A 24,588-nucleotide genomic window follows, 5' to 3' on the forward strand; every position below is an offset into this window, starting at 1 on the left:
GAACAAGTTGGAGTCAGGGACGACCGTCCCAGGGGAGCAGCAGGGAGCAGGGGAACTAGTCTTGTGTTCACTGAATTGAAGGATGGAAACCTCAGGCTAAGGTGTGATGTCCACCCTGGGGAGTCGGTTGATGCCACCACCAGGGCGGCCTCAGACAGTCAGACACTGGCAGCCTGAAGGAGAGTGGAAAGGAAGCAGTTTACATTGAAGCACCGGTTCGATTCCCAGCTACTCCACTTTCGATGCTGCTCTCTGCTAATGGCCTGGGAGAGCAGTGGAAGATGGCGGGAGCACTGGGGTCCCTGTACTCATGTCGAAGAACCGGATGTAGCTCCAGGTTTCAGCCTGGCTCAGTCCTGGTCACTGCAGCTTTCTGAGGAGTGAACCAGTGGATGGATGGTCTGTTTCTCTTTTTCTTTCTGTCTCTCCCTCTCTCTCTGTAACTCAGACTTTCAAATAAATAAATGCATCTTTTTAAAAAAATCAACTTACCACAATGGATACAAAATTAAACCCAAAATTTGAGTAAGCTATTAGGCCGACTGAATTTGTAGTGAAAACACCTTCCTACAGAGAATGACTTTGCACTCAGACACGTTAGTAGATGGGTCCCATCCAAAAGTTAAGGAAGATGGAATATGAAGCTTACAAAAACCGAAAATAGATAAAAAGGAAATGTTCAGCTTTTTTTTGAAGTCGGTAGATGCATGATAACCCACAGAAACCTTTCAAGAAAAGGTAGACCAATATCCTTCATAAAAACAAGTGTCAGAATTCTCAGATGAAATATGAGCTCCTGAAACTGGAAATCTATAAAAACAGTAAATCATGATGTACTGATATTGATTTCTAGAACACAAAGTTGGTTTAACTTCTGAAAAACTCAATGAAATGAAAAAAGAACAGAGAGAATTATCTTAGCAGTGACAGAACAAGACTTTTCTGGGATTAAATTCAATGCCTGTTCATGATTAAAATGTTCAACAAGCAAGGGAGCAAATGGAACATTCTGAGTTTGACCAAGCACGACCATAAATCACTGACAACACACGGCACAGAGCGGTTCTGGCTGTGGGCTTCCCGGAGGCGGTGGGCGAGCTCAGGGTGTGTTCTGATGTTGCTGCTGATGCCTTTGAGAGACGCCCAAGTCAGTGCGATGAGGCACCCAAGAATGAGAAAAGGAAGAAGTGAAAGCATTTCACTTGCGGCGGGCCGAGGTTTTTGGGGAAGAATCCTGAGTGAGCTCTACAAATCCACCAGGGCAGGAAGTGAACTAGGGGGCCTCCAGAAATAAGGGAAATATTTTAAACCAACTTATTTCTGGACACCAGAAATAAACAGTAACCATCACACAAGATGTGTCACTGAACTTAGCCAAGAGTCTGGATTAGGGAGGGATAAACTGAGCAGAAGATATGCAAAACCTATAACTGAAAATAGCAAAACACGGGCAGAGGTGGCTTGGGGAGACCTAAGGAAACCGAGAGATAGTCCAGGGTCCCGCGGGGAGGTCCGACACGGCTCAGGGTGAGCTCCCTCTGAGCTCGCTGGCGTACAGATCCAATGCAATCTTCTTTTAAAAGGCTGACGTATTTATCAGAGTTACAGAGAGAGAAAGACAGAATCTTCCACCCAAATGGCCACAATGGCCAGGGTTGGGCCAGACTGCAGCCAGGAGCCAGGAGCCAGGAGCTTCATCTAGGTCTCCCACATGGGTGCAGGGAAACAAGCATGTGGGTCATCTTTCACTGTTTTTTAAAGATCATGAACAGACAGCAGGAGTGAGAGTCTAGCAGATGGGAATCGAACTGGTGCCCATATGGGATCACAGATGGTGGCATAACCCGCTATGCCACTGCACTGGCCACAATCCAATGTAACCCAAAGAAAAACCTGTCTTCTCTTTTTGTGATAGAAACAAGTGAAGTGATTCTAAAACTTGGGTGGACATACAAAGGGTCTAGAAGAGTCAACAACAATCATGAGATGGAAGTGGAGAGTGCCAGGGGCTGAAAAATGAGACCACAGAACCAGGTTTGAATGCCTACAAGCATGAATGTCACCTGAATAAGGCAAGAGAGGGCTTGGAGGTGACAATGTAAGCATGGTGAGGTGGTGACGACTATGGATTATCTGGGTGCACCCTAAATGCAACCACAGGTGTTCTTGTAAGGGGGTGGGAGCAGGTGGAGATTTGGCGTGCCCCAAGCAGGAAATGTGACCCTGGCTTTGGCGATGGAAGTGGGGGCCGTGGGCCAAGGATGGCGGCTCCAAGAGCTGCCAACACTGGAAATGAGTTCTTCCCTAGACCTCTACGGGGAGGGGGATCCTGTGTTATCTGGGTTTGGAACCCGCGCACTAATTCTGCCATTCCGACCTTTCAAATCCAGAAGAACGTGAATGCATGCTGCCTTAGGACTCCAAGTTCATGGCTATTTGTTCCAGCAGCCACGAAGTTCAGCCACAGTACAGCTGGGTGCTGGCCAGGATGGACACACACGGATGGGTAGAACAAGAGGTTCCAGAAACAAACTGGCACAGGCAACTTCTGCTAAAGGGACTGAGGTATTTCATCAGAGGAAAAGGCAAGGAGTCACCAAAAAAAAAAAAAAAAAAAAAAAAAAGGTTCTGGAACAACTGGGTAAATAGGAGGAAAAAAAAAGGCCTTGACTTCTACTCCACATTCTATAAAATACTAACTTGGCATGGATTGTGGGTCCTAAAGTCAAAGCTAAACTGAAAAACTTCTACAAAACCAAGTGAGAGCCTGAAGATCTGGGCATAAGCCAGCGTTGTGACACAGTGGGTCAAGGTCCGCATCAGAGTGCTGCCCCACTTCCGACCCACATTCCTGCTGATGCTCTCAAGGAGGCAGTGGATGGAGGCTCCGGTCCCTGGCTTCAGCCTCGCCCAGATCTGGCTGCTACTGCCGTTTAGGCAGCGAGCCACAAGTGGATGACAGATTCTTCCTCTTTGTTGCTCTGTCTTTCAAATCAATCAAGATTTCTTAAAAGCAACAGTCACAAAATAAGTTATATCTCATTAATATAAAGGAAGTCAAAGGTGGGGAGAAAATTTGCAAATCACGTGTCTGAGAAAGAGTTCGTATCCAGAAGATATAAACAACCATAAATAAATTTAAAAGACGATCTAAAATAGGCACTTCATGGCCTCTAAGATCACACATTTGACCTTGTTGGTCAGGGACAAGATGCAGAGTGAGGCCACCATGAGATACCGTGTCATACCCACGGGAACAGCTGAAACCAGAAAGACCTGCAATCAGCAAAAGTCGGAAAGGAAATAGCGTGACAAGAGGGTAGCCACCACTGTGATACTGGCATCCCATGGCAGAGTGTTGGGTCGAGTCCCAGCTGCTCCGCTCCCATCACAGCTTCCCACTAGCGCACTGGGAAGGCAGCAGGTGGAGGCCCCCAAGGGCCTGAGCTCCTGAGAGCCACGTGGGGGAGCTGAGCAGAGAGATGCCAGTTCCTTGCCCAGACCTGCAGACCTGAAACTAACCAATGGATGGGACTTCTCTATCTCCGTCTCTCTGACTCTCACTGTGCCTTTGAAAGGATTAATAAATCTTTAAGGAAAAACAGACTTTCCACAGCAGCTGTGATGAATAAAGGCCCAGAGCTGAAACAACCCAAAGATCCACAAGCCAGCTGTGGGGAGGCCACAGCAGGACTGTGACTTGGGAATGAGTAGGGAACCCCGAGACACATAGGGTCCAGAGCACCCCAGATGCACCACGCTGAGCGTGAGAAGCTGTCGCAGACCGCACTGTGTGGTCCTGAAGCTAGGGACAATGCAGGCTGTGGGGGCAAGGAGTCAAAGGCAGGGTCAGCCTGAGAGAAAGGGGCGTGACCACGGAGGGTGTGCAGAGTGTCCTGGGGCCAGGGGAATGTTCTGTGTCTTGGGTACGCAGTTGGAGGACATGTGCTTGGCTGTGTTGCTTGGGACGCTGGGGATCTGTGCCTGTCATTACAAATCAGTGTCCCCGCACTAAACAAGAGTGGCAGCTGTGAGCGGTGCAGGGAGGAAAGGGCTGGCCAGCAGTGCAATATCCCAGGGTGGGGCAGGGGCCCCATGGGGGAGGGCTGGGGCGAGGGAGGAGAGCAGCAGGCAGGGCTCTGGGGCACGCGGAACCGAGGGCTGAGCAGGCCTTCTGGGCGGGGGCTACTCAGAAGCTCAGGCCTGAAGCTCAGAGGGTGGAAGTCTGGCCACTTTCTAGAAGGGGCTGGGGCATTATCATGGCGGCTGACACAACGGCTGGAATCAAGCGCTGTTGGAACAGAGCCTGCCGGGAGGACACTGGAGACATGGGGTAGCCAAGGCCAAGGACCTGACCACCTTGGGAGTTCAGCAGGGGACAGGGATGGGCAACCAGGAGTGGCCAGCACTGGCTTGGCGGCCGGTAGGGGCAGAAGGAGGCTGCAGAGGATGATAGCTGGAGAGGGGAATGCTTGGGGAGGAAGGGCAGGAGGAGGAGGATTGCTTGTGACTTAGGTCTGGAGTGAGAATGGGCACAAAGGTGGCCCAGACAGAGTCTACACGGCTGCCAGCAGCATCCGCCCCAGGAGCAGGTGAACAGGTGCTCCCAGGACAGGGTCACGGTGGCCCACACCTGGAAGCAGGTGCATCACCGCCACTCCGGCACATGCCGTACCGAGTGCCAAGCGGGCCTTCTGGGTGGGGGTCATTTGGAAGCTCAGGCCTGAAGCTCGGAGGACAGCCTCTGCTGGAAATCAGATACTTTCTAGAAGGGGCTGGGGCATCACGGGGGCTGACACAATGCCTGGGGCCAAGATTAACCACTTGACTGAGTCCCCCATAACTGAAACCTCCATATCACTTTAATGCCATCCTAGCATGTTTTTCTATACCTGTTCACTAAATGGCTTTCTTTCAACCTTTTAATGAGAGAAGCCCAAGGTCCAGGAGGGAGAGGTCAGCCATGATTAACATCCTGCTGCCCTGGCCATGTGTTCCCCAAGCACTGGCCTGACTCTGGTGGGTGGTGGTGGAACCTCACTTGGGCCACTGATGGTCCCGAATCTGGACTTCCTGCCTGCAGGGGGCAGCTTGCCCAGCCTGGTCCCTTCCTCACCTGTCGTTGGCGACGGGCAGGGCAATCTCGAACTTGGCCAGGAACTGGAAGTACTGCTCCTCAGTGTGCTGGGTGAAGCCCGTCCCCACCAGGAGCATCCGCAGGTCCTCGGCACGGATCACCCCATTCTTGGCCACTGAGCGGGAGCCCTTGATGTTGAAGATCCGCTGCAGACACTCGGACAGCCAGATGGGGTCAAGGAAGTAGAGGTTGCGCAGGCCGTGGCTGGTGTCGGGAAAGTGCAGCAGGGTGCCGGTTTCGATGAGGAAGCTGATGGCTGTGGGGGAGGCAGGAGGAATTAACATCACCCAGAGGGCCAGAGGGGTTCCAGAGGGACTTCTGGGAGGGGCTGGGGCACTAACTTCCTGGGCCAGTCCTGACACACTGGACCCTACAGCCTGGGTCTGCAGCCACAGCAACTCTTCCCTGATGGCCCTTGAACCTGAGCCAGTGGCTAGCCTTGGAGTCCATAGACTCTGCCTTTGCAGAATTACCTGCCTGCTGAAACAAACCCAGCACATGAGGCACTTTCGCAAGCATCTGCCAATGCAGGCAGAGCTGTCACGCTGGGAACAGGTGCCCAGCCAGGCATGCCCATATCCAGCTCTCAGGCATGCCCATCCTGTGTGCCGGCTGCTGTCACAGCTTTGGAATTCCTGCACCTTTTGTGGCCATGTGAGATGGGCCCACACACATGTAGTATGTCCTGGAGAGCAAGCATCTGACAGAACTGCTGGCCTCGGATGCAACGATCGCCTAAGGTGGCCTCTGAGCAGAAATGCACTTAACAAGGTGTATGCCAGCTGGTTGATGACAATGCCATGACCAGACAGCCGAATCTTGTGCCTCCCCACGAGCATCAACTTGGAGCTTGCTACGTCACATGTGGCAGTGAGGAAACGGGTCGGCAGCCAAGCAATAGGAGCCATTGGCAAAGACAGGAGCAGGTGTCCTGGGCTCATCCAACAGTGGTCAACAGCACTGCCTAGAGCAGGTGTCTGCAGGCTTTCTCCAGGGAGGGAGCGATGATGGAGGGAGGCCGTAAGCCAGCTAGCCTGCTGTGCTGAAGGCCAAGCTAGGCCTGGGAGTGTGGAAGGTTCTATTTCTCCCAGGTACCTTTCCCTCTGCCCAGCCTTCCCGGCTGGGGAGGGGGGTGCCCTGTGCCTGTACGCACCGGACTGGAGGTCCTCATAGTCCTTGATGTCGTTGTCGGGTGTCTGTTCCACCAGCTGCTCCAGCTGCCTGTCCGTCAGGTACTGCACGTCATCGGCCTGGCTGCGCCGCTGTTGTTCTGCCAACACAGCCTCCTGCAGGCTCAGGTAGCTCCTGGGGATCTGTGGACAGGTGGGGGCCTTAGGACCAGGGTGGGGGATGTGTCAGCCTGCCCCCTCCCCAGGGAGGGGATGCCCTGGGCAGCCAGGCACCCACCAGCCTCCCTGCCAGCCGCTGGCAGCCGATGGTGCTGCCCACGTCCTTCATGTTGCACGTGACGTGGAAGATGAGCTGCCGCAGCCCTTCGTGGCCTTCCAGGCTCTTACAGGAGATCTCACTGTGTGGAAAGGGGGCCGAGCTGCCCCAGCATGCCTCGGCTCGCCCGGCCAGGACCGAGCCCCGTGAGGCCTGTAGCCAGCATGGGCATTAGTCCGAAGACAGTGCTGGGGCCTGCCCTGTGTGCTGCTTTGTATGCCCATTTCACAGAGCTGAAAACTGATCCCCAAGGACATGAGCTGGGCAGGAGGAGTGGACCCAAGCTGGCACTCCTGTTACCCAGAACCCACAGTGGCACATGCTGCCTTCTGAGCCAGGCTGGTCCTAATGCTCCAGCCAGAGAGAGGAAGCCCCCGTGGTACCACAGGAACAGTCACCTGAGTCTCACTGGAGAGCCCTAACCTAACTCTCTCAGTCCCATTAGCTGCAAAGTGGGCACAATGAATCCCCAGCCTGCAGGGCGGCTGTGAGGGCCACCTGCACGGGATGAGAAGGGTGACCAGCTCAGTGCCACCTGCACTGGCCCATCCCCTCAGCTGACAGCCCCTTCCCTCAGCACTCCTCACTCCAGGCTCTGTTCTTGACCCACCCACAGGATGGAGGTGTTCCAACTCACATCTCCTAGTCTCAGGGGAGCAGTACCCACTCAGCACTGACCATGGAGTGGGGAGGTCCCAGGCAGGAGGCACAGAGGGGGTGCCCTGCCCTGCCCAGTGCCTGGTCTGCTCTGGTGACCCTGCAGGGCCCAGGCAGCTCCTGGGCAGATGGACAGAGGGGGCGGGGCCACTCACTGCAAGTGCTTAAAGGTGATGTCCGGGAAGCCGGTGGCCCTGGAGCCGGCAGGGGAGCGGCAGAGTGCCAGCACGTAGGCGCGCAGTGTTGCAATCCTCTCCACGCGGAACTTGGCTTCGATCAGGTCCAGGTGTGTGCCCACCACCAGCACCACTGCGTTGGGGGCCTTGGCCTGGGAGCAGACCAGGGATGAGACCTGCCCAGCTGTGCTGCCCCTTTCTGGGGCCGGACTTGCACTGAAGGGTGCTGGAGGGGCCTAATGGGGGCACTAGGGCTCTGATCCTGAGACATTCTGGCACATTCTAGGATATTGTGGCAGCTTCTCAGGCCAGCACCTGCTAAGCCTGCTTGGGAGGGAAACCTTGCCCCCTGAGGCATCTTAGTGTGGGACTCACCAGGCTCCACAGAGGTGCCAGGAAAGGGACTGAAAACGCCTCGCTGCGATAGAACAGACTCTTTCATGAGAGCCTGCCTGGCACGCGGCCTTGTTCCTCAGAGAGGTGAGTAGGGGGCCGGTGGTATCCCCTCACCTCGATGTTGAGCAGCCAGAACTGGAGGTTGGCCACGGCTTCCTCCCCCAGCGCCAGGTTCCAGACAACCACGTACAGGGCCTTGTCCGTGAAGAAACACTGGTTGACCGTGGCCATGCTGGCCGGGCCCCCGATGTCCCAGACATTGAACTCTATGGACTCCACCTACTTGAGCAATAAGGAGGCAACAGGTGGGCGCCTTACACACTGGGGTCTCGGGGAGCCCTCAGTGAGATGAGCTGAGAGCTGTGCATGCGTAGCATGGGCCTGTAGGCCTGAGTCGACGCCGTCATACAGAGCATGGGGGCCCAGCCACGCAGCAGCAGAAGGGGTCCCTGCAGTGTGCTGGGGTGGCCTGAACCTCCTGTTGCCCGAGCAGGGGCTGGGCCCTGGCAGGGAGGGGTACCAGCGGCGCAGTGGAGGACATTGTGCAGCTCTATATGCTACCCACGAGTGAGCGGTCTCGCTCCGACATCGTGGCTCACACCCAGGCCTGGCCCGTCAAGGCTGCCGGGAAAGTCGCTCCTCATTCCCCTCCCTCTCCCTGACGTGGGAAGCACACACAGGCTGAGCTGTGGGCTGCCGGGAAAGGCCATGTCAACGCGGTTTGTCTTGCAGCCCATGAGGTCAGGCCCTGGCCTGGGAAGCGGAGCCCACACTGACTTTGGAGCCAGGAGTCATTTCCGTGAGGCGAGGCGGCAGCCGTGTGGGCCTCCGACGACGCAGTCCGCTGACCTGGCCTTGTGTGAGGAAGAGAAGGGACAGCTGTTGTCAGCTGGCCAGCGGCCAGCCACCCAGGGAGCTGCGGGCAGGAAGGAAGCGCGGGAGATACAGAAATACTGATTCACCTCTTGGGCTGACTCCCCCCCACCCCGCCACCCTACCCCCCAGCCGTTCCTGCGCAGCCGGAGAAAAGCAGGCTGAGTGACTGATGGCTCACGGGCAAAGCTAAGACAAGGCACAGAGTTGGGCCATGCTGGAAGGGCTTCGGACAGCAGCTAGCTGCAATCTCTCCGGGGTGGGTGGGCGTGGGGCTGCAGCTGAAGCCGGCCTGGCTTCCTGTGTTGGATGAGCCTCAGCATCTGGGTTAGAACAGCACGGGCAGCTCCTGGCTCTAGCTGCCAGGGCAGCTCTGCCTCTGGCTGCTGGTGGACAGCACCGTGACTTTGCACCTGGGACAGCAGCGTCACAGCCAGAAGCGGCAGCTCCGAGCTCCAAGCCGGAGCCCACGCAGGGCTGTCTCACCAGGGTGCCATACACAGGCTCTTTTCTCTCCTCCAAAAGCCTTGGTTTCCCTTCACCTGCTACTGGATGTGAAAGGGGATGACTCATGAGGCTGGGTGAGGGGTCGCTGTGAGTAGGAGGGCTTTGGCAAGACATTCGTGAGAAACTCAAGCATGGGTCTCAGCCCTTTCTTATGGGGGAGGGGCACTAGAACAAACTTCCCACGCCATTTCCTATGAACTTTTCAAAAGATGCTTCTCGCCTTATCAACGGGACTTTTCAGAACTTGGGGTGGAAGCAGGCTCAGGGAAGACAACATCGTTCCTGGGGGGCCTCTCAGGCAGATGTCCAATCAGCCCTCAGCCCCGGGGGCATCTCTCCAAGACACCTCAATTCTGAGTGCTCGGCACTGGGGACTGGGGAGGTCTGAGTGTGGCTGGCTAGCTTTCCAAGCTCCCCAAGGCAGTGCAAGCAGGCAGGTAGGGCTAACAAACATAGGTCCCTAGCCTGACTTCAAGGAAACAGGAAGATGGCTAGGTCATGTAAAGCAACCATCTGCTGCCCTTGGCAGAAGCCCGTTTCCAAGAGCACCTGGCAGCCCCTGTGAACACCCCGGGCCTGGGACAGGGTGCCCACGCCCACCCAACAAAACCCTGGGCTGTTTGGGGAGGAGGGAGAAGAGCCCCCCGCCCCTGCCAGGAAGTCCACCTCAGCCCCGTGGCCCACCCCACTCCCTGCCACCCATGGGGACTCTGCACGCCAACCATCCTTGACCTTGGCTCTGCAGCCCGCTGGCCTCTGGAGCTCCCACTTGGTGGTCCTGATGGTGGCCTCGCTGGGCACCACCTGGGGGGCCCTTCCCGTCTGTAAGATCTCCAGGAGGGTGGACTTGCCCTGGCGCGGGGGACCCACGACGATCAGCTTCATCAGCCTGCACCTTTCTGCCTTCCGCAGCTGGGCACGCAGGTAGGACAGCACGGCCTTGGGGCCTGTGCAAACCAGAGAGGGCGAGGACAGATGTCGCTGCTGACACACACTCTCTTCTCCTGGTGGACCACGTCCCACTGTGAAGGCACAGCCTCCGTGCTCTCATGGGGCTAAGGGAGACACTGAGGGCAGGCAGAGACCAGGCGGGACGTAGAAGGACACGGTCTTGCTGCCTACGAGGTCGGACACTGATGGGTCCATCACCGTCAGCAGAATGACACCTGCCAACTGTCAGCCGAGGGATTATCTTAGAGCATCTTCCCAGACCCCAAACAGAACTGGGTTGCCTGTCATTCCCAGCCCCAGAACCCGGCAGGTGGCCCCGAGTCCCTGTCCCACCCACAGGGGGCTGCAGGTACCCTACCTTCCTTTCTGATGTCTGCAGGCACATTGCTGATGTGCAGGTCCTCAATGTCCAGCTGCCAGAGGTTGCTCAGCTGCCCCAGCTCCGCAGGGAGCTCCCGGAGGCCAGGGTTGCTGAGGACACACAGAGGTGTGAGCAGACACGTCTGCAGTTCCCGCCAGCCTCCCAGAGTCCATGCCCAGCTCACACCGTGGGCCCAGGCTTCAAGCATTCCTTCAAGTCCAAAACCCTTCTTCCCTGGACAGTCATGGCAGCTCTGTCTTCTGCAGACCCCCATAGCTTAGGCTTGGGACCTCTCCTTCTATTACTCCCGCCCCAGAAAGTGCCACTGCCTCTTCTTGGGAGAAAGTCTGCAACTTTCCTAGGGTGGCATTTCATGGTGTCATCAAGCCAGGTCTGGCAGGATGTGGCACACGGTGGGCGGGAGCTCAGTGGACGATAGGACAGACGGCTGAGGACACATGCCTCCTCCTCGCCCGGGCGAGCAGCACACACATGTTGCTGCCATGTGGTCCCTGGCCTCTTTCCCCCACCTTCTGCAGCCACCCTGGGCTTGAAAAACTCCACAGTTGCATCTTGGGAGACAGATGGCTCTCCCCAGCCTGGCACCCTGTCCTCGGGTGGCTTGCCCTCATGGTCCGTGCACTTACTTGCCCAAGTAGAGCTCGGATAAGCTCTTTAGCAGGCAGACAGATGGGGGCACAGCATCCAGTTGGTTGTCGTTCAGGCAAAGCACTTCCAATGACTCACTCAAGAAGGCCGGGAACTCTGGTATATAAGCTGCAGTGAGAGGCCAGAGTGGACTCTGTGTGGTGCTGACCCGGCCTGGGTTATCCCAAAGCAGGGGCCAGCGGGGTGGGCACAGGGCTGCCATCTCCGGAGGCAGTCTCCGCAAAGCTGTTTGCATACAGCACGCTTCTCATCCACCCAGCAATTGCAACATCACAGGAATCCTCACGCACACAAATACACACATGTGACTAAAGTATCAGAAGAGGGGTGCTCAGGGGCTCACCCACCAGAGGTGAAACAACACCCAGCCCCCACAGAGCAGGGGCAGGGCACACGGACCAGGGCACAGCCTTCCAGAAGAGCTACCCACAAACCAAAGAGCAAGGTGCGCAATCAGATACCTAGAAGGTACACCACACAGATACCACGGAAACACCCCAGACACGCACGCTTGCGCACACAGAGGAGGACAGAGATGTTGTATGCACACACACATATACACTACCTATGCCTAGGTGGATGAGGGTATCTCCAAAACGTATGTGGGAAACATGCACTACAAGAAAACTAGTCACGGGTTTCAAACCAACGTAGCTTTTAATTTAATTTTCCACAAACATTTTGCAGTGCCCTCATACATGTGTGTTAGACACAAACACGTGTGTTAACGGAGTCCTATCAAGTTCCACGCTGTCTTGGGGAGGGGATGGCATACTTATCTCACCCTGTCTGTGCGGTTCAGAAATGCTATGAAATACACCTGCACTGCTTCCTGCCTTCCAACAGCAGCAACTTAGCATCACCCAGGGGGCAGTGGTCTCTGAACAGACACTCCAGGGCTCAGGGGCTTCCGGTAATAAAGCTAACTGTGAGATCACTGTGAGAGCCACACCCTGCTGTTTCTACAGGCACTGGAGCAAGTGACTTGCATTCAGGATGGAATGACTGTCCCACGGGCCTCCCTTCCTGCTGGACCTGGACAAGTCCTATGTTGGTCTGACCCACACTTGGTTGCTCTTGGTCACATCCATGCCCCTTGGCCCTGGAATGCTCCAGGCTTGGCTGCAGGGGCAGCAGGGAGATCTAGCCTGCGGGAGCATCCAGGAAGACCCAGCAATGGGACACCGAGACTGCTGGCCGGCCAAGGTGTCCCAGCACCCTTGGGACACACAGGTCTAGTGGACATGTGACGACAACTCTGTTCCTGGCCCTGTTCCGTGGGAAGAAAGGCGAAGAGTGAGGGTTGGCGATGGCCTGCCACACTTCGTGTTTTCAGGACAAGACAGCAGGACCGGGGAGGCTGTTTCCTTCACGGGGTCCTCGCTCTGGGCGCCCAGCCCCCATGCTGCCCACGTTCCAGGCCCTGCCTTGGAGCACAAGGGCAGCACCAGGCAGGTTTCCTGGCCTGGGGTCAGAAACCACGAATGCTGAGGCGGGAGGGGCACAGCATGCAGGATTTATAGGCTGTGATAGTTTATTCGCGCGTCATTTATGGCTCTGCTCGTGTGAACTGTACCATAAACACGGCCACCTGGATTATTTTTGGATGCAGCGACTGCAACGGTGACTAGATGAATGTATAGTCGTCTGTTTGGAATTCTACCATTCGGCCACAAACAAGCTCTTTTTTCTGGATAATTCCGCCCTCCCCTTGGGGCCAAAGGCCCTCAGACAGCCACTCAGCCCAGACAGGAGGCTCACAATGGGACCCCTCCTTTTCACCCAGTGTGGGTCCCGACTCTCCAGGTGAAACTAGAAAGAAGGCCTTTGTCACCTGCCAAGGCCACCACCCACCTGCACAGGGCACCTTCCTGGGAGGGTGGCCTCCTCAGCTGTTGCCCAGGCAAGCTCCCTTGGACCCCCTAAAAAGCTATTTTCTAGAACAGCGGTACTTGTTTCTACTACGATTTTTTTTTAAAGACATTTTTCATTTTACTCAAAAAGCACAGAACGGCAGACAAAGAACGAGAGATCTTGCATCTTCTGGTTCACTCCTCACATACCCACCCACAGCTGGGGCTGGGCCAGGCTGAAGCCAGAGTCCAGGGTCTCCCGGAGGGCCAGCGGACAGCCAAGTACTGGAGCCATCCCTCACCTGCTGCCTCCAGGGGGCGTACTAGCAGCAAACTGGAAACCTGGGCACTTGGGGATTTTCATTCCTCCCTGGGGGCTTCCAGGGTGGCTGAGTCGGCAGGTTTTAGGCACGTCTGAGCATCTGGCACCCACACACATGTGCTTGCATGGATGATACATCTACACAGACACATGCTCCTAGTTGAGATCCCCCACACGCTCCCATCAGGCTCGGCTCACTGGCATGAGACCAGGGCCTCCGCTTCCCGCCCACCCCCTGGTCTCCTCTTCCTGCCTCCCCCCCAGCCCCGTGGGGCAGAGTGCGGAGGCTGTGTGGGTCTCTTCTGCCTCCCACACAGTCTGGACTCCATCTCTCCTAAGGCCCTTTGTTGTTGGCCGGTTGTGAGCGCATCTCCCCATAAGCAGGGGTGAAGACTTCTCATTTGTTCCTGGCCGTATGGACTCCCCACAAGCTGTTTCTATCTGTCGCTGGGTTCCCACCCTCCTGCCTCCCCACCCACCCTCCCCCCGCTGTCTTTTCAGAATCAATCTGTGAGCATCCTTTGTATACTGGGGATGCAAGCCAATTCGTGTTGCAACCCTTCGTGTTGCAAACAGTTCTCAGCCTGTTTGCATTACTCCTTGTTTAATGGGGCCTTTTACGGAGGGAGACTTTCCAGTCTTCACAAAGCCACAGATTTCGGGTTTCTGTCTTTCAATACGATGTCTGGACTCTGCAGCTAGCTCTAAGAACATCTCCCTACGCAAATTTTCTGAAACATTACTTTCTGCTTTCCTTTTACATGGAAGCCTGCTGCCAGCCCAGGACATCGGAGTGGCTGAGCCCTGAGTTTCTCCCCTGCCAGGCTGGACGGGCAGCTATGCCCATGCCAGTTAACAGGGTATTCTTCTCCCCTGGGAGATGCCGTGGTTGCGTTCATGCAGGGCTGTGTGGGGACTCTTACCTGCTCCCCTGTGTTACTTGTCAATTGCAGGGAGGCACACACAGCCCTCCATGACTGACTGGCATGCCTGTCACACGTGCACACACAGCCCAGCTCACTGGAACGGGCAGCAGGTGGACTGTGTGCAGCTCACCTCCCACCAATGCGTCCTGGCCCCTGTGCCCGCCCATGCCTACCTCTTGCCATCTGTGCCTGCCAACATTCATCTATTTAGCCAGAGAAGCAAATTAATTACACTTTAAACACTGTAAATATTGACTTCTGTTTCCTGGCTGGCTTGGAGAGCTGGCTGTTCAGCTGCAGGGCCATGCCTTCCCTGCACCCCATGGGAGACAACAGACAACCTGTGCTGTGCTGGCTGAGCCAAGGAACCAGGATGAGTCCAGGGAAAATCATGGGCCTTGCTTCAGCCTGAGAGATCCCACAGTGTGTGTGGTGGGAAGGACCGGACAGGGACTGGAGTCCCCAAGGCCTGAGGTGGAAACTCCGGCTCGTGCATTGGCAGCCATGTGACCTGGGACGAGACAGGGAACCCCTCTGCTGCAAACTGAGCTCTCATCCAAATGCTACGCTAGAGCCCAGACTCCCACTGGTGGTGCTGGGAGGTGGGGAGTCTTGGGAGGTCGTTAGGCTTGGGTGAGGCCCACCCAGGGGGCTTCGCATCCTCGTAGGAAGAGGGAACAAGACTAGATCCCTAACTCCCCACTCAGGGAGAAGGTGGCCAGCTGCAGGCCAGAGGTGCCCCTCCCTACAACCTGCCCACGCTGGCTCCCTGATGAAGATGCCCTGGGCACCTGATTCTCGCATGCCCGCCAGAGAACCGCGTGCAGGACTAATCAGTGTAATGCATGCAACCGAGCTCCACCCAGGAACCCAGGGCTCTCAGACACCTGCCCGTGAGCTGGCCTCTCCACCCCACATGGTCACCTGTGCTGCCCCAACACACACTGCATGCCCGGAAAGCCTGCTCCCTGGGTGCAGCCGCAAAGGGGCCATCCCGCCCTCCCTCCCCGCAGGCTCCTCACGCACCTGCCTCGGGCCCTGAGCGCTGGCGCCCTCTGGTGGTGAAGAAGGAAATGCGCTTCGTTTTGAGTCCATCTTCGTTTCTGTAAGGGGTAAGAATCCCAAAGGTAAGATGAGACCAGCAAAGCAACCGCAGCTCTGGCTGTGACCACCTTGGCCATATGACTCTGAGCTACGGCGAGGGGAGGAAATCCCATCCCCGGTGTTTGGGGCTCTGCAGCTTATGCGGAGAGACGACGCTCAGGGGCCTGGGGAATCCACTCCAGGCTACCCTGACCCTGCTGCGGTGGACAGGGGGTTGCCCTTCCTGAGCTTTCCCATGCTGGTAGGGTGTGGCCAGGCCCAAGCACATATTCCAGGGAGAGCCTTTCCAGTCCCTTTTCCATGAACTTGTTAAAATCCCCATGTTCATGTGAGTGAGCGATGGGACACAGACTTGCTGATAAGAAATGGGGCTGTTGGGGAGACATGGGTGGCCTGATTAACGGCTGCCCCGTGTCCCCCACGCTCAGACGATCAAGTCCTAACCCCTGCCTGGGCCTCAGCACGTGACGGCATGAGCAGTCCAGAAGCAAGAAGCCAAACTCTAAGACACTTTGCATCCTAAATGTTTAACAGGTATACATGATGCCAAAAGGGTGACAAGACCATACCTGACCCCCAGTGACAGCCACAGTCAAAACCCAAGGGCACCAAAAATAACGTACAGGGCTGGCACTGGGTGGAGCAGGCTAAGCCAGCCCCTGCCAGCCACTCTCCCATACAAGCGCCAGCTCCGCTTCCGATCGGCTTCCTTGCTGACGCTCGTGGAGTATTTGGGCCCCTGCCGCCCGCTCGGGAGACCTGGCTGGCCAAGTCCTAGCCCCTGGAGCCACCCGGGGAGTACACATATGGATGGAAGCTCTCCCTGATGCTCCTCTCTTTAACTCTGCCTTCCAGTAAGTAAATGAGTCTTAAACAACAACGAAGATACTGTACAAAATTACCCTCGGGTTGCATGAATGAGGTATACATGAGACAAGGTAAGGGGCTGGCATTGTGGTGAGGCAGGTTAAGTCGCTGCTTGCGATGCCAGCATTGTACATGGGTGCCAGTTCAGATCCCGGCGGCTGCACTTCTGATCCACCTCCCGGCTAACGCTGCTGAGAAAGCAGCAGATGGTTCAAGTGCCTGGGGCCCTGCACCTATGTGAGACACCCAGATGGGGTTCAAGGCTCCTAGGCTTGCTTGCCTTTTTTTTTTTTAACGATTTATTTATTTTTATTTGAAAGAGACAGAGAGAGAGAAAGAGAGAGGGAGAGATTTTCCATCTGCTGGTTCACTTCCCAAATGGCTGCAGAGGCTGATCTGAAGTCAGGTTCCAAGAGCTTCTTCCAGGTCTCCCATGTGGATGTAGCAACTCAAGCCTTTGAGCCATCCTCCACTGCGTTCCCAGGTAATAACCAAGTATCTGGATTGGAAATGGAGCAACAGGGACTAGAATTGGTGCCCATATGCCAGCACTGCGGGTGGAGGATCAGCTTGTTGAACCATCGTGCCTGCCCCAGACTCCTGGCCACAACCTGGCCCAGCCCTGGCCATTGTGGCCATCTGGGCAGCAGAGTAGCATATGGAAGAGTCTCTCTCTCTTCTCTATGTTTCTCCCTCTCTCTTTGCAACTCTTTCAAATACATACATTTTTAAAAAAGATACTTCACACATTTATGCAAATATTCCAAAATCTGAAAAAAGTGTGGACTCTGAAACATTTTTAACCCCAAGCATTTTCCATTGGGGATGCTCAGCCTGCGGGTTCTCTGAGGGCACAGGCCCTGCTCGGAGTGCCCGGCGTCTTTACAAGTAGGAGGGGAGGGGGACATGGACCCACAGGGGAACAGCTGCATGAGGATTCAGAGGAAGACAAGATGGGCATCCAGGGAGTGGCCTCGGGACCCTGCCAGCAGCTCCCTCCCAGACGTGGGGTCTCCGGAACGGGGAGTAGGCACCTGTGTTGGCTGAGCCTGTGTCCCGCCTCCTACTGACTTCCATCCCCACCCCGGCAGGCCCCTGTAAGGCTCTGGGGCTTGCTAGGTATCCCAAGCCCCCTGCTTACTTGCCAAGCTGGTTTCTAGAGAGATCCAGGGTTTTGAGTTGTCGGCAGCTCCACTTGTCTTGGGGTGGGAGGGCCACAAGCTGGTTTCCTTGCAGCCGCAGGAACATGAGGGCCTTGGGGTGTGTGGGGGAGGGAAAGAGGCCAAGCCGGCATTAGGCATGAAGTGGGGGAGGGGAGACCGTGGAGGAGAATCTGCTGGATCCCTGCCAGCAGCAGCCAGTCAGCTCTGACACCCGAATGCTAAGGCTCATGGACCTACACAAGCTGCACAGCTGGGACCAAGGAGGGTGGCCCCTGTTGGTGACAGGAGTCTTGAGGTCTCACTGGCAAAGTCCAGGGCCTTCCCAGAGTGGCGGGCCGGAGCACTCAGGGACGCCCTGAAAGGACCAGTCCCATGCTGGGCATCCCCCAGGCTTAGGGACAGAGTCGGGGTAATCAGTGTGTGTGTGTGTGTGTGTGTGTGTGTGTGTGGCTGCACCACCAATGGGACCACCAGGGAGTCGGGGCTCCATGCTGGGATGTGCAGCGAACTTTATTAAACAGGCATGCTACAGCGCCTTCAGCCAGGGCCCTAACAGCCCGACGTTCAGGAGTCCCAGTTCCAAGGGCTTCTGTGTCCTTCCTCATGGGAGCGCTAATGTCGCGACCCATGGAGGGCAGGGGGTGCAGGCACCGGTGGGGGGGGGGGTGCAGGCACCAGCAGGGGGTGCAGGCACCAGCGAAAGGCCCCCTGCCAGCCAGGTCCTAGCACTAGTGCTGAGGACACCCCACCCCACCTCCCCATGCCACGTCACGTGGTCTGGAGTACGTGGTTGGTGGCAGAGGGTGGGCTGTGTAACAGGGAGTATGGAAAGGACTGGGTCCCCACCCACTAGCGCCCCCTGGGTGACCACGCCTGGCTGAAGGTGGGCTCCGGGTCCTCTGCCTGCTGTTCGTTCAGTGGTGGCTTTGGGTGGCCAGGGCAGGGACACTGGGCTGCACGTCGCTCTCTGGCCTCACGGCCTGGCCCTGTGGCCTGGGAGTCCCCTGTAGGGAGCTGCCCTTTTGTTCCCCACCAGCACCCAGCACGAGGGGCCTTCCCGCATTCACTGAGCCCCCTTGGAGCTGGGAAAAGACAGCAGGTCAAGGGGCTGCTGGTTGGGCTGCCAGCCACCAGCCGGCTCCCTCGCAGAGCAGTATCTCTGCGTCCCAGCACCCTGCTGTCCCACCTCCCCTCAGGACCACCAACATTTGGGCAGAACTTCTGGCTGCAGCTTGCATGGGCAGAAGCCATGGGCAGGAGCCATGGACAGGGCTCCCGCCACAATGGGCAGCAGAGGGCAGGGCACACTCACATCTAGCTGGAAGAGGCCCAGGGGCACAGCCTTGAGCGCATTCTCGGAGAAGTCCACGTCCCTGAGGTGGTTCTTCCAGAACACAGCCACCTTGTCCGGCAGTGTCTCCAGGGCGTTTCTGGATGCTTTGCAGCATTTCTAAAGGGCAGGGGGAGAAGGAAGATGGACCTGCTATACAATCACTGTGAGGCTCTGAGCATGCGAGGGTCCAGTGTCAGCGTGGAGGCCTGGATCAGTGTGGAGGCCCAGGGTCAGTGTGGAGGTCCAGGTCAGCATGGAGGCCGCTAGGGTCAGTGTGGAGGCCCCTAGGGTCAATGTGGAGGCCCCTAGGGTCAGTGTGGAGGCCCAGGGTCAATGTGGAGGCCCCTAGGGTCAGTGTGGAGGCCCAGCATCAGTGTGGAGGCCTGGGTCAGTGTGGAGGCCCAGAGTCAGTGTGGAGGCCTGGGTCAGTGTGGAGGCCCAGGTCAGCATGGAGGCCCAGGTCAGCGTGGAGCCCCAGGTCAGTAGGGAGGTCCAGCATCAGTGTGGAGGCCCCTAGGGTCAGTGTGGAGTTCCCTAGGGTTAGTGTGGAGGCCCCTAGGGTCAGTGTGGAGGCCCAGCATCAGTGTGGAGGCCTGGGTCAGTGTGGAGGCCCAGGTCAGCATGGAGGCCCAGGTCAGCGTGGAGGCCCAGGTCAGCATGGAGGCCCAGGTTAGCGTGGAGGCCCAGGTCAGCGTGGAGGCCCAGGTTAGCGTGGAGGCCCAGGGTCATTGTGGAGGCCCAGCATCAGTGTGGAGGTCGAGGTCAGCGTGGAGGCCCAGGGCCTCACCAGCTGAGGCAGCAAAGGGAATGAAGCTCCCCTAGGGAGATTTTCCTTACTTCTAGAATGTCTGGTCCATCGTGCTGGGGCAGAGTGGAACAATTCAGGGTAAAGACCACACCCACAGAGTTAAACTGCAGACACTAATTTGAGTGTGGGGCCATTGGCTGACTGAACCTACAGGCCCAGAGATTTGCTGCACACTGGCCTTTCTGCTTTACCCAGCACAGTTCCCAACAGTGGCACCCTGAATGTACAGCAGGCCAACTGCTTATTTGTACCCATTTGAAAGGCAGAGAGAGAGAGAGAGAGAGAGAGAGAGAGAGAGAGAGAGGATCTCCCAGCTGCTGGTTCACTCCCTAGAGGTCTGTAATGGGCAGCACTGGGCCAGGCTGCACCCAGAAGCTGGGTCTCCCACGTGGCTGCAGGGAGACACGGGCCATCTTCCCCTGCTTTCCCAGGAGCGTTCGCAGAGAGCCGAATCAGAAGTGGAGCAGCTGGGGTTCAAGCCGGCGCCCATACGGGTTATCGGCATTGCAGAGGGTGGCTGAGCTCTCCTTAAAAGACACCCCTTTCCCTTGGGGGCATAATCCTGTGTCAGGATGTACAGCTGTCAGTGTGGGTCCCTGGGGCTGGGAAAGGCTGGGTTCCAGGTGGGGACCCTGCTCATCCTCAGCACAGGACCTACCACCCTGTCATCTGGCGTGCGTGGCAGGTGTGTTTGTGTGTGTGTGCGTGTGTGTAGTAATACTCACCAGGGGGCAGGCCCAGGGGTCTGGGAACACCTTCAGGTTGTTTCTGGAGACATTCAGGGAGCTGAGGGATTTGAAGGAATGCATGAACAGGGCTGGGAGCTCCGTCAGCTTGTTGTCCGACAGATCAAGTTCCTGCAGCTTCCGCAGACCGATCCAGTTTGTGGCTGTGGGTGGACAAGGATGGCTTGGTGGCCTCGTACCAGGAAGCAAACAAGCAGCCCTGGGGAGTGCTCGGCTGGCCCACGTACCATTTTCTTCTTCAAACATTTTCTCCAGGTAGTTCTTGGAAGCCGTGAGTCTCTGCAGTTTGGAGAGGTGCAGGAAGCCCGGCGGCAGGTGGCACAGCTTATTGCAGGAGATGTCGATATCCAGCAGCCTGGGGCGGGCGGGAGAAGGGGCGGAGCCTGAGGAGCCGGAAGGAGATCCCTGGCACAGCTCTCTCTAAATAAGGGGTGCAGGGCCTCCCGCTCCCTGAACAAGCTGAACCCCAGGTACTGGAGACGTGGCACATGGGACTGTCACTGGATGGCCCCTGACCTTGCTCTGTGCAGAGAGGAAATGAGAACTCTGATGGAAATGATTGGAAACCCTTCCCCGACTGGCCCACCGGCTGGCACCTGCTGGCCACCTGAGCTGGGGCCCTCGGAGCTGCTGGGAGACTCCAGAACTCCAACCTTGGCAGGCTGTGCTGGCCATGTCATTCTGGGCCAGGCAAGCCATGTCTCTAGTACTCCGTGCACACCTGAGCGTGGGGCCGTGACCTTGTGCCCAGGGGCCAGCTGGAATGTCCTTTCTAACCAGGACACTTGGTTTTCAAAAACCCAGAGCACAGGCTGGGGAGACAGGCACACCTGGAACAGATGATCTCGTCCGAGGACTGCACGCTGGGCAGCTCGCCCAGGTGGTTGGCAGAGAGGTTCAGTTTTTGGAGGTGGATGAGTCCCCAGGGGATGACGGAGGGCAGGGAAGCCAGGCAGTTGGCAGACAGGTCGAGCTCAGTGATCTGGCAGGAGATGTCGATGAGCCAGTCCAGATCCACCCAGGGCAGCTTGAGACGGGACCACTTCACACGCAGCGCCTGTGGTGACAGAAGGGGAAGAAACGCAAGTGGACGGGCAGGCCGCAGTCATGGTCAGGGTAGAGGCCGGCAGGGCTGAGAAGAAAGCAGTGTCAGCCTGTGTGCCCACCCCGCTGGAGTCTGGAAGTGCCAGTGCACCCAGCACCTGACACGCAGGAGGCACCTGCAGCCTGCTGGGAATCCAGCAGTAACTCACCGTCCAGCTCCGGGGGAGCTGGTGGGCTCAGCGCCACCTCCTTGTAAGAGTGCCCCAGGAAGCAACCCTGTCCAGTATGGAGGAAGAGGCTGGAGAAGCAGCTGGGGACCCGAGCTCAGCACCCTCTTCCCTGGAGAGCCACAGCCACCTGCACCACACCAGGCCCAAATGCATACCCTGTGTGGGCAGGCAGAGTCTAGAAGGGACTATATAAGCAGACCCAAGGCCATATGGGGAAGGTAGCTTTGCTATGAGCTAGACTGGCATGAGGCCCAGCTGGTCATTTTTAATAATAGTCCAAGAAGACAAATAGCATCTATGACAATCTGCCCCAAATGGTCAGGATGCCCACCTGGCAGCTCCTCTCCCTTCTGTCCCAACTTCCAACGTAGGGCCAATCAGACAAAGTCAAATCCTCTCCCTCCATGGCTCCCCTGGGGTGCCAGGGGCTTCTTTTTCCTGCCCCAGGTGCCCCAGGCCAGCAGCTTCCACTCAGGGCAGCCCGAACGCCAAGGCTGGCCTTTGCTGATTTCCACAGAAGGGAGTGGGCAAGGCCGGAGATCCGCTGCTGTGTGCTGGCCGGCGGGACCCGGCAAGGTTCCTGGGGGTGGGGGCGGAAATTTGCCTTTTTGACTTGTCTCTCCGGAGTCTGGAGAGCTGTGTTGGAACATGAGAGACGCAGACATATAAACAAAAATGAGTGCTTTGCAAATGGGAAAATGTAGCCACTGGGCAGGCGCTGGGAGAGGCACCAACCACTGGGACAGTTGGCCTTCCAAGTGGCCAGCGGCCAGCGGCCAATGGTCAGGCTGGCCACATGCGGCCACTAGATGGTGCAGTGTACTTGCGTTTTTTTCCTCCTCCCTCCTTGAGTTCTGGCCACTGAACGACCTGTGTCCAGCCCTACCCAAAGCCCAGGGACTCTGTCTTCCCATCTATCCAGACAAGGAGGAATAGGCAATTAGAACCATGAGGTCTTAGTCTCAGCTAATTTTTTTTTTTTTAGGATAAATCATTAAATTGCTCTGGGCCTAGTTTATTATGACTGTTTCCCTGTGTGTGTTGAAAATGTTCAGAGCTGTAGGAAAGCTAAAATAAGACCCAATGGACACCCATGGAGCCAGCTCTGCCACTTGTTAGACCTGGCCAGACCTTCTTCACACACACACACACACACACACACACACACACACACACACCCCGCATGCTGTAAGCCGAACTATCTGATTGCAGGATGGATTCCGCATCATCACACTGCATCCCCTGAGCACCTCGGCTTCTCTCTCTGAGGAACGAACGTGTTTTTATACCTGACGAACACAGTTACCATGTGTGAAAAACACTCACAGCCAACACTTCATAGGCCCTGTCAAATATTCCAGAAACATTCTTTATCGACCTGAAAGTCCTGGCCCAGGCCTCTGAACCAACACCTTAGCCATCAGGTGACCGTTGAAAGCTTCTCTTCCATGTAGAAGAGTCCTCATGGCTTTCTATGCACGCTGGCATTGTTTTTTTTTTTAATCAAAGGACAAGCTTATGATTTTATTTTGATAATTTTTACATAGTTGATTAGGGCACAAACAGTCAAGGGTTACAGGAAAATGAGTTAAGATCACTCTTTCCACATTTTTGTGTGTGTATCTGGGGTACGGAGGGAGATGAAGAAAGAAGCCCTACCCAGCCTCCCACCCCATCCCAAGGTCCCCGACGTGGGGCATGCTCCAAGGGCACTGCTCAAGTAGTTTTGATAGTTCAGCAATTCCGAGTTGCTGCCAGTCTGGCCATTTAAGCACGATGAAATCTCTCCAGAATGCACTGGCTGACATAGTCTACCCTGGAGTCTCTGTTTGCCTAGATTTTCACTGCCAGCGCTTGGCTGGGGTAGTTGATCAGTTTGTTCTGTCCTCTGTTATGGCGCCGGGTGGCATTGGTTTTTCACTCTTCAACCCAGAGCCTATGAAACTGTCACATAATGCATAATAATTAATAAAAAAAAAAGCTTTCCCTGACTTTCAGATTCAAGTGAAACATTTTGGCTACGTCAGAAGATGATGAGTCCTTCTCACAGACTGTCAGCAGGGGCGCCAGACATCAGGCTGTGCTACTGGGGCCTCGGTGACTAAGAGGTCAGCAGCTGTGGGGTGACAGCGGCCACTGGGAATGGCCCTTGCTCTATGTCACTCCACTCCGCGCGTTTGGCAAACGTTGTCCATGCAGAACAACGATAACTTCCCACAAGCATTACACGGTCTTCTGTACAGAAAAATGCTCACCCGCTCCACCTGCACAAGATCACTGTGAACTTACGGATTCTGTTTTAATTTAAAAGTCTCTTTCCTATGATTTTAATTTTATTTATTTGAAAGGCAGAGGGAGAGACAGCAAATCTTCCATCTGCTGGTTCACTCCCCAGATGGCTGCAATGGTAGGGGTTGGACCAGGAGCCTGGGCCTTCATCCAGATCTCCCCCATGGGGGGCAGGGGTCAAGCTCTTGACCAGCTCCTGTAGCCTTCCCAGGTGCACAGACAGGGAGCTGCATCAGGAGTGGAACAGCCAACTCTTGAACCAGCGTGTATATGGGATGCTGCACTTGCCCAAGTTCAAAGCACTTTAATTCATTATTATTTTCTTTTGTTTGATGCCCAAATCACTCCCAGTTTACTGAGGCGGAGTCCCCTCCATTCAGGGGGGCTCCTGGGCCTGTGACAGGTCTCACTGGTTTGGGGCCCCTTCCTACTTGATGGCAACACATGGTGTGTTGGTCTCCTCCGGAGTCCCTGTAGGGGAGCGGGGAGATGGGTGTGCTGACCCCTGCAGGACATTACTGCTTACTGCATTGGCTGTGAACATGGACGGCTTCCGACGTTCACGGTTCAAATGCAGGGTCTTCTCAACTTTCTCACGGTTCGCAGTTGCACCACTATTCACCTCCCTATTGTTTGGCTTGGTCTGCTGCACCCAGAGAAGACGTCTGGGTCCCTTCTGGACCCAGGGATAGGCTGAGAGGACAGGCATGGTCACCGCACCTGTCAGGCC

At 56.3% G+C, this 24,588-nt stretch overlaps 1 protein-coding gene across 1 annotated transcript in view; it reads right to left on the reverse strand.

The window, feature by feature from the left end:
• Nucleotides 1–24,588, reverse strand: part of LRRK1 (leucine rich repeat kinase 1) — a 114,380-nt gene that overhangs the window by 23,739 nt on the left and 66,053 nt on the right. Inside the window, exons 7-20 of the mRNA XM_004593151.2 lie at nt 21,126–21,352; nt 20,523–20,650; nt 20,275–20,438; nt 18,721–18,858; nt 17,387–17,499; nt 15,301–15,377; nt 11,152–11,281; nt 10,502–10,614; nt 9,925–10,139; nt 7,927–8,091; nt 7,396–7,568; nt 6,545–6,665; nt 6,291–6,450; nt 5,117–5,393 (exon numbers count right to left, since the gene is read on the reverse strand). Of these exons, the coding sequence (XP_004593208.2) occupies nt 5,117–5,393; nt 6,291–6,450; nt 6,545–6,665; nt 7,396–7,568; nt 7,927–8,091; nt 9,925–10,139; nt 10,502–10,614; nt 11,152–11,281; nt 15,301–15,377; nt 17,387–17,499; nt 18,721–18,858; nt 20,275–20,438; nt 20,523–20,650; nt 21,126–21,352 (2,201 nt within the window). The remainder of the gene's footprint in view (nt 1–5,116; nt 5,394–6,290; nt 6,451–6,544; nt 6,666–7,395; nt 7,569–7,926; nt 8,092–9,924; nt 10,140–10,501; nt 10,615–11,151; nt 11,282–15,300; nt 15,378–17,386; nt 17,500–18,720; nt 18,859–20,274; nt 20,439–20,522; nt 20,651–21,125; nt 21,353–24,588) is intronic.

The sequence above is a fragment of the Ochotona princeps genome, chromosome 6, assembly GCF_030435755.1.
Source record: "Ochotona princeps isolate mOchPri1 chromosome 6, mOchPri1.hap1, whole genome shotgun sequence".
NCBI classification, from domain to species: domain Eukaryota; kingdom Metazoa; phylum Chordata; class Mammalia; order Lagomorpha; family Ochotonidae; genus Ochotona; species Ochotona princeps.